This window comes from Leptodactylus fuscus, chromosome 10 (assembly GCF_031893055.1).
Source record: "Leptodactylus fuscus isolate aLepFus1 chromosome 10, aLepFus1.hap2, whole genome shotgun sequence".
Taxonomy (NCBI): Eukaryota; Metazoa; Chordata; class Amphibia; order Anura; family Leptodactylidae; genus Leptodactylus; species Leptodactylus fuscus.
In genome coordinates, this window is record NC_134274.1 from 6,341,378 (window position 1) to 6,351,482 (window position 10,105).

At 43.7% G+C, this 10,105-nt stretch overlaps 1 protein-coding gene across 1 annotated transcript; it reads right to left on the minus strand.

The window, feature by feature from the left end:
• Positions 1-1,062: 1,062 nt before the first annotated feature.
• Positions 1,063-9,733, minus strand: C1R (complement C1r). The gene is made up of 11 exons (XM_075258739.1): positions 9,655-9,733; positions 8,995-9,211; positions 6,580-6,766; positions 6,039-6,182; positions 5,674-5,870; positions 4,751-4,898; positions 4,534-4,655; positions 4,012-4,090; positions 3,784-3,927; positions 2,652-2,726; positions 1,063-2,324 (listed from the first exon to the last, which is right to left on the minus strand). Coding segments are annotated over exons 1-11 (2,115 nt in total). The 5' UTR covers positions 9,657-9,733; the 3' UTR covers positions 1,063-1,524.
• Between the last annotated feature and the right edge of the window lie 372 nt (positions 9,734-10,105).

Genomic DNA, 10,105 nt, shown 5'->3' on the forward strand with positions numbered 1-10,105 from the left:
CGGGAGGAGAGGAAGACTCCAGAGTCGGTGGTTATACCCTGCCATTGGTGGATGCTCCTACGTTGCCAAGTTGCTCCTTACCAATAAACTGGACCTTCCTCTACAAGAGATTGTAACCATTAAGCTAGTTGCCCCATGCGAGAACTTGAAACCACCAAGTCTCAAAAGGTTCCACCTCTGTTCACTGATCCTTCCATAATCTTTGAGTAGGGAATAGGGTTGAGCGATCGTGTTCAGAAAAAATCGGATTCTGATCGGCGATCGAGAAAAATTCACGATCGCGATCGGAATCCCGAACACGATCTGTTTAGGTGGGATCGAGATCGGTGATCATTTCCCACAATGCTTTGCTAGCTAGTCTCCCATTCATTCTAATGGGAGACTAGCTAACATCTCTAGTAGCTACTTACCTGCAGAGATGGCTGGTCCGGTGCCCGGTCTTCTCGTTCCTCTTCGCCTTGCTGTCCCCTGCCTCCCAGGTTAGCAGAGTGTGGGCGGGTACTGGGAGGGGAGACGTCACGGCTTCCCGCCCGCACTCTACTAAGCTACAAGCTCCGCCTTCTTCCTAGCTCTTTAAACACTAACCTGGGAGGCAGAGGCAGCAAGGCAAAGAAGAACGAGAACACCGAGCACCGGACCAGCCATCTCTGCAGGTAAGTGGACACCAGGGGGGACTAAGTAGTCAGAGGATTAAAAAAAAAAATCCTCTGGCTACTTAGTGATTCACTACACAGCGCGGATTCTAACAATTAAAGCGTTCGATTGTTAGATTCCATGCTGTATAGTGAATAGGATTGTTTTTAAAATCCGATCTCCGATTAGTAAAAAAAATCCCATTGACTTGCATTGGGATCGGAATTGGGATCGAGATCGGGTTCGAATGAAAAATGATCGGAAATCAGATTTCAAAATCGATCCTGAAAAGTCAAGATCGGCTCAACCCTAGTAGGGAACAACAACCCTGGCCAAAAATCCTAGTAAAGTCTGTCCCTATTGCCTGGACACTCCTGTTTACCGTTCCCCAGAAAAATACACATGGGAGATGTTTACATATTATCCAATTTTATTCAGAATTATAGAATATTTCCACTACTAAGCAAAGAAAAAATTCACATTCACCCCGTTACCATTTTTACATTCATGACACCTAAGAGAAAATGGTAGCGAGAAAGTAATGGCCAAGTGGCTGAAGCGTTGTGGGTCGGTCCCTGTCTGACAACTAGATCTAATGTGCATGGGAATTCCAGCTCCATTACAGCAGGGTCACAGGTCGCTCTGTACGTTCCGTCTGACCCGTTACTTTGTACAGCGCTGCGGTATATGTTGGCGCTGTATAAATTAAATGTATTATAATTATTGACGGCCTATCTTTAGGCTAGAGCACTAATATCAGATCGGTGGGTGTTCAGCGCGGAAACAGCGCAGTCCACGCAATAGTGGTCATGCTGTGCTATTGCAGCTCAGCGCTCATTGACTTGTATGTAGCATGTCTCATGTTACAATTCCATCCATTCTGACGATTTTTTAACTATCTGAGACCGCAGGACCTATGTGACTTCTAATCCAATCAATGTAATTGATCACTTTGGTGTAGAACCCATAACCACGGCCACAATCGATACCCCATGACACAAGACCCGTGGCCACCCATTTGTTTTTGCCCTGGACAGCATAGGCACCTCCACTGTCTCCTTGGCAGGAGTCCTTTGCCAAAAACTCGGATTCGGTGTAGCCGGCGCAGAACATGTTTTCGGTGTATTTGTGTTTCTTGATCTTCATATTCGCTTGCTTTCTGATCAGCTGATCCAGACATTTGTTCCCGGCCACCATTGGCAGCAGCACGTAGTGCAGATGGTCGGTCATTTTGTTTTCTTCATTGATGCCAAACCCACTGACGTAGCCCACTTTACCGGACTCGTACAGAGACACCTCGCCACTTTCGGGGAGACATATTGGAGACACGTTGCCATTCATGGTCACTGGATTCTCCAGCTGGATCAGAGCGATATCGTGGTCGTAGTTGTTGGCGTCGTAGTCTGGGTGGATGTAGTACGCTTTCACCTTGGCCAGACCATTTTTGAGAAGGTTTTCGACAACAATGTCACCAAGAAACACGTGCAGGTTAGCGATATCAATGTCCGTTCCGCTCCCCTCTTTCCTTAGGACGTGAGCCGCAGTAAGAACCCAACTCTCATGGATGAGGACGCCGCCGGCTCGCCCATTGCTGTTCAGTAAAGCTTGCCAAGGGAAGTTCCCGATGTCAGCTTCTTTGCCGTTGATGACGCGACTAAAACCGGCTACCGGATTCTCTGGACGTCCACACACTGTGGATACAAAGGCAAACAATAGGTGAAATGTAGCGGGCACCATGTATAACATAGGGTAAGAGGGAACCCTATAGCCTAAGAATTCTTCATCACAGTAACTGTAACCAAATATCACCAAGAAGACGTTTACATGGTGTCTAAGTGGTAAGAAGTCAGATTTGTAGTTTCTGGTGGGATAGTAAGTGGTCTCTGGTGTCTAATACATTGGGAATATCATCCCTGGGGTCTATGAGGTTAATAATGATATCCCTGGTCAGTAGAAGGTGAACACGTCCCTGGTGGTCCACGGGCACCGCTTTTAAGATATTGTGAATTTCCTCATACCTGGCAAACATATTGGGATCTTTTCGCCTCCCTTCTCGTCCTTCCACACCCGATCTTCTGTGCACGTGAAACTAGCTGTAAATTATAGAATTAGATTGTTATTAGTATCTGTATTTATATAATAATTATATACAGTATATACCCAGGTTATACCGGCTGTACATATATAATTATATACAGGAGATACCCAGGTTATAGCGGCTGTACATATATAATTATATACAGAATATACCCAGGTTATACCGGCTGTACATATATAATTATATACAGTATATACCCAGGTTATACCGGCTGTACATATATAATTATATACAGTATATACCCAGGTTATACCGGCTGTACATATGTAATTATATACAGTATATACCCAGGTTATACCAGCTGTACATATAAAATTATATACAGGAGATACCCAGGTTATACCGGCTGTACATATAGAATTATATACAGTATATACCCAGGTTATACCGGCTGTACATATAGAATTATATACAGTATATACCCAGGTTATACCGGCTGTACATATAGAATTATATACAGGAGATACCCAGGTTATACCGGCTGTACATATAGAATTATATACAGTATATACCCAGGTTATACCGGCTGTACATATAGAATTATATACAGTATATACCCAGGTTATACCGGCTGTACATATAGAATTACATACAGTATATACCCAGGTTATACCAGCTGTACATATAGAATTATATACAGTATATACCCAGGTTATACCAGCTGTACATATAGAATTATATACAGGAGATACCCAGGTTATACCGGCTGTACATATAGAATTATATACAGGAGATACCCAGGTTATACCGGCTGTACATATAGAATTATATACAGTATATACCCAGGTTATACTGGCTGTACATATAGAATTATATACAGTATATACCCAGGTTATACCGGCTGTACATATAGAATTATATACAGTATATACCCAGGTTATACCGGCTGTACATATAGAATTATATACAGTATATACCCAGGTTATACCGGCTGTACATATAGAATTATATACAGTATATACCCAGGTTATACCGGCTGTACATATAGAATTATATACAGTATATACCCAGGTTATAATACATGTAGTAGACAGTAGATGTAGCATACGCACCGCTTCCTTCTGGAGCCATCACCATTCGGTAGTACGGTTCGTTGCAGGAGTAGACTATTTGGGACAGGTACGTCACTTTGTTCGGTTCAGTCAAGAACGTGTGGACACCATTGCGCAAAACCTTTGGCTGCTTACAGGTCACAACTGCACAGAGCACCAACAAGCAGTGAGATAAGACAACCCAGGTCACATATTGTACTAGAATGTATTACATATGCCCAGCCTTACTTTCACATCGGGGCACAGGCCGGTGCCACGTGCCATCTCTCTGGCAGACAGCGGTGAAGACGTTTAGTTCTTTGGTCCCCTATAACAGAAAGCATAGAAGCTTATCGGTGCCAAAAACCAGGACTTATCCCTTCTATCACCGCGCTCGGCGTTTGTCGGTGACGCGCTGTAATCTGGTGCAATATAAGACTGCAACTGTTAGACAGGATTTGGAAATTTGCTTTGTTTATTGAGTCTTTCTGTATTACGAGTTTGCGCCCTCGTAGTCTAAGGGGTTTTACATAAAGTTCTTTCAGGGCTTGTTTTTTGCCAGATGGACCAGATTGGTTTTTACACTGGTCACTGACTAATCTTATAAATTGGGGTGAGATTTTAACAGTTTTTCCCCAACACAATGGAGGGAATTTACTAAAATAAGCCTTCTCTGACTAGGGTAGATCTCAATTTGGGCCAAAATTATTAAGCGGTCGGGTTGAGGTGCATCTTGCAAATTGGAAAATTGGCAAATTCTTCTGGTCCTACCTCCATTAACCTGTATCCGGTGCGGCAGGACAGAACAAAGTACTCTCGCATTTTGTAGACTTCTTGCCTTGGTGAAACAATGGAGAATTCATCCAGGGTGACCGGCTTTGGACACTGGATAGCTGGAAAACAAACCAAGGAGGTCACCTCCGAAGAAAAACCTGACCAACATAGAGACAATATAATGCACCATGGGAACTGCTCGGCCAACTCTTACCCTCTGACGTGTAGAATAACTTCCACCCTTTGCTGTCCCCGGAGTCATCTGTTTGGAATAGGATGTCCACCTCGTTGCTCTTGGTTTTGATGATTTCTGGGGCACGTCTCCCACATAAAGTCCTCGGTAAATGATCTCCTTCAAGTATCTGACAATACAGAGTTATGGAGGACATCAGGACTTGACATAGGTTTTGGTTTGTTGGGGTTGACTTGTCATGGTTGGGGTATTCCCAGCCCTAAAATATCAGATCCCAGACCAAAATGCACACCCCTGACCCTTGGCTCCACTTTAGCAACTCTGGGATTGTGTTGTATACAGTGGTATCTGGAACCGTAGAGATTCTGGAGCTGCTAAAGAACAGTCAGGAACTTGGGGAGTGGTGGATAATATCACACTCCGTCCTTCTCGAAAGTGACCCTGGATGTATAGAGCAGTGCCCATGACAAAAAATTGACAGGACTACACCTTAAATCACGGCCAGAATCTTAACAAATTCTAAACTTTTCGCAATTTTACATTTCACGAGCTCCAAAATAAACTGGTACATCCATGAAGGAACCAAAGACGTAGTTATAGGGGTGCAAATGAAGGAGCCCTGGTGTCTAAGGTGGGCGTTCTACCATATATGAAGGCAAACATGGTATAGATGACACACAGTAGTTGAGGGTGTTGGTTCCAAGACCTAAAAGTTCTACTTCTTGAAGGACCTCTATGATGAGAACATCTCTATGAACAATCTAGTTGTCCTCTAACATGGGGCCATCTACTTTTCTTGAACAGTAACCCTACACTATGAATATTCCTCCTTGAAATTAAAGTGAAAAAGATAAAGAGGCAAAAGCCACGATGGTTGGAGACAATAAAGCCATCAAGCATGGTCAAAGAGAAGACACGTCTATTGAGAATGGAGAGAGAGTCACCTTCAACGTGTCGTAGGGACATGGAGCCTGTGGATGGTAGTCAATGTCAAAGATGTCCATGAACTTGAGTGAGATGTGCATGCCTTTCTCCAGTCGTATCTTGTAGGTGCAGTTGAGATCAGGTGGATATGGCTGGGGGTATCCTGGACTGGAAATGTATCCGGACTCCTCCGTGAACAACAGGTTACTGCATTGTGCTAAAAAAACGAAGAACAATGATCTTGTCTAGAAGACTGTTCCGGACTCTAGAATAACGATCAACAACCCATGGCTCACGAGTAGTGGTGGAGGTATAAACCCAAGCGTGCTGGTGGTTGTAGAGTCACTACCATTGGAGAGTCACAGCTTGCTGCTCTAGAACCTACCTTTGCAGGACCTCTTGTCACTCTGCAGCTCGTATCCCGGAAGACAAGAGCAGAAGTAGCCGCCGATATAATTGTGACATATATGTTGGCATGGTCGGGTCCATGTGAGACTGTTGTCAATGGGTGAGGCACACTCGTCATTGTCTGGAGCGTAAAAAAGTGAGAGGAACATGAGAAGAACATGTAAAGGAGACCCTAAACACGGCAAGATTTTGTATATGGAACCAATATGGATCATGTATATGTCCAGAAGCTCAAAACAACCCTGGTCCAACAGCTGAATGGAGTTGTATTACTTTAAGGGTGTGGTCTGGGGTTTTCTTTATTTTAGGGTGTGATGAAGGGGAGTCAGATGGCACGTTAGCCTTTAGTCCTGACTCCTCGTGGGTGGGGCTTAACCCTCTTGGTTTTAATAGCCAATAATCTGTGTAATATTCTGAGTCTTTCAATAAAAAGCTATTCAAGAAGGGAAAAGAATGTAAAGCGAGGCAAATAAAGTGTCAGGAGTCATATTATTGTCACTTTGGAGGCTTCTACTTGCCCACAGCCTGGTAAAATGCCTGGAACCCTTTGTAGGAGACGGACGAGCCATTTTCTTCATTGGAGAAATCCGAGAGAAATTCAAGTTTCATTTGGTTCCCATGAGAGATAAAGAGACGATGGCCTGGGTGGGATCTGGAACCCTTAGGGCCACAGAACCGACCCAATTCCTTTTTGTCTTCAAACACCTAGAAGTCAAATAATGGAGACCTAGTATTATATAGAAAATGCTCAGGTTATACCAGCTGTACATATAGAATTATACACAGGAGATACCCAGGTTATACCAGCTGTACATATAGAATTATATACAGTATGTACCCAGGTTATACCGGCTGTACATATATAATTATATACAGTATATACCCAGGTTATACCGGCTGTACATATGTAATTATATACAGTATATACCCAGGTTATACCAGCTGTACATATAGAATTATACACAGGAGATACCCAGGTTATACCAGCTGTACATATAGAATTATATACAGTATATACCCAGGTTATACCGGCTGTACATATAGAATTATACATAGGAGATACCCAGGTTATACCGGCTGTACATATAGAATTATACACAGGAGATACCCAGGTTATACCAGCTGTACATATAGAATTATATACAGTATATACCCAGGTTATACCGGCTGTACATATAGAATTATACACAGGAGATACCCAGGTTATACCAGCTGTACATATAGAATTATATACAGTATATACCCAGGTTATACCGGCTGTACATATAGAAATATATACAGGAGATACCCAAGTTATCTAATCCTCCTGCATTTGGAACAGTGTGCAGTCGCATGTATCTAATCTTATGGCTTGTGGTACTGTGTGCAGACATGCGTATCTAATCCTCTGGCATGTGGAACTTTTTGCAGACGTGCGTTTCTAATCCTCTAATCCTGGTACTGTGTGCAGACACACGTATCTAATCCCCCCTGTGTGGTATTGTGTAAAGAGGTGCATATCTAATCCTACGGCATGTGGTACTGTGTGCAGACGCATGTATCTAATCCTCTGGCGTGTAGAACTGTGTGCAGACGCGCGTATCTAATCCTCCCCTGTGTGGCATTGTGTGAAAAGGTGCATATCTAACCCTCCCCGTGTGGTACTATGTGCAGACATGCATATCTAATCCTTCAGCGTGTGAAACTGTGTGTAGATGCATGTATCTAATCCTATGGCGTGTGGAACTGTGTATAATGCGCGTATCTAATCCTCACCCATGTGGTATTGTGTGCAGTGGCATGTATCTAATCCTCCAGCTTGTGATATTGTGTGAATATGTGGCATGTATCTAATGCTCTGGCATGTAGTACTGTGTGCAGACGCATGTATCTAATCCCCCGGTGTGTGGTACTGTGTGAAGATGCCCGTATCTAATCCTCCGGCATTTGGAACTGTGTGCAGTCGCATGTATCTAATCCTACGGCATGTGGTACTGTGTGCAGACGTATGTATCTAATCCTCTGGTGTGCGATACTGTGTACAGATGCACGTATCTAATCCTCCCCTGTGTGGTATTGTGTGAAGAGGTGTGTATCTAATCCTAAGGCATGTAGTACTGTGTGCAGATGCGTGTATCTAATCCTCTGGCGTGTAGAACTGGGTGCAGACACGCGTATCTAATCCTCTGGCATGTGGTGCTGTGTGCAGATGCGCGTATCCAATCCTCCCCCATGTGGAACTGTGTGTAGACGCGCATATTTAATCCTCTGCTGTGTGCTTCTGTGTGCAGACACGCGTATCTAATCCTTCAGTGTGTGGAACTGTGTGCAGAAGTGCGTATTTAATCCTCTGGTGTGTGGGACTGTGTGCAGACCCATGTATCTAATCCTCTGGTGTGTGATACTGTGTGCTGATCTGTGTCTCTAATCCTCTGATGCGTGTATCTCAGTTTGGATATCAGTGTTGTATTGTGCATGTGGAGTGACCGTGTGTATTGTAGTTGGAATATGAGTGAAAGTCTTGCAGGTTTGTATTGGCTAAGGGGGGGGGGGCACTGTGTTTGGAATGCTGTATCTCAGCAACGGTACGTCCGAGCGAGTTGGAGTCTCGTCTTAAACCTTCCTGGATACCTGAAGTATCTCTGTACCAAATTTGGTGCAGATCGGACCAGTCGTTTGGTCGCGCATAGAGAACAGACAGACAGAGACAGATATTCATTTGTATAAGATAGAGAGATATACCCGGGTTATAGCAGCTGTACATATATATTATATTCAGTATATACCCGGGTTATAGCAGCTGTACATATATATTATATACAGTATATACCCCGGTTATAGCAGCTGTACATATATATTATATACAGTATATACCCAGCTTATAGCAGCACGGCCCATATCACGTTATATAAGGAGAAGCTTATATTAGACCAGTATATATATATATACATTACCTTTACATAGTCATAGTTACATCCATCAGATGGTTCCAAGTCAAACACCAGAAATCTTAGTGAGATGTGGAATCCTCTGCTGACGGTGATGTTCCAGGTCTTGTGCTGGTTGTTGGGGTAGGTTTTGGAGTAGTTGGGAGATGAGATGAGTCCATATTGGGGGGTCCGGGCTGTAGAGCAGATCACAGGTCCAAAAAGCAATAACACCCAGAGCTGCCTGCAGGACAAAATAACCCCCCACATGGGAGAGGTGCAGAGCAATCCTCAGTGACCCGGGCACAGCTGGACAGCGTAATAGACTCTGCAGAGCATTGTATCTCATCTATATACAGGCAGATCATTATGTCTCCTCCATACGCATGCAAAACATTGCATCTCCTCCATCCATACGCAGAGCATTGCATCTCCTCCATACACACACAGAGCATTGCATCTCCTCCATACACACGCAGAGCATTGCATCTCCTTCATACACACTCAGAGCATTGTATCTCCTCCATACACAAGCAGAGCATTGCATCTCCTCCATGCACACTCAGAGCATTGCATCTCCTCCATACACACGCAGAGCATTGCATCTCCTCCATCCACACGCAGAGCATTGTATCTCCTCCATACACACGCAGAGCATTGCACTTTCCCTCCTTAGTTATTACTTACATTATACGTTTTCTGTCTGTACAAAATGTTTTCCCCAAAAGTGAATATTTCCTTCTTTCATAGTAGATCAGGCAGGTGGGAGGAGATAATAGGAGGAAAGCGAGAAGAGTATTTTGGACAATATTTTGGGACTGTACTTCGGTGGTCTCTGCTGCCCCCTGGTGTATATCTGACAACACATGGTCTGCTGTGTTCACTTACAACTTTCAGCACAACAATGTTATTCTGTATTTTTTATTCTATGTTCCGCACATGATACTTGGGCCGTCAGATGATCCCAAATGAAGATCTCCAAGGAAAGAACAAGATGGCCGCGGTGCTAATGGATCCATGATTGTTCCCCGTGCTCCTTGGATGTTTCCTGTTATATCTATGTAAGTTACTTTGGTATTATTATAGTATAACACACAGCGCGTATCCTCCCGCTACCTTTGTAAATCTGATGGCCTGG

Bases quoted from the DNA above. Each gene is read 5' to 3' on its own strand.
- C1R (XM_075258739.1), bottom strand. The intron at 4,091-4,533 runs GTAGGACCAGAA...TTTCTGTTATAG, and splicing joins CCGGATACAGGTTAATGGAG to GGGACCAAAGAACTAAACGT. The intron at 2,325-2,651 runs GTATGAGGAAAT...TTGTATCCACAG, and splicing joins GATCCCAATATGTTTGCCAG to TGTGTGGACGTCCAGAGAAT.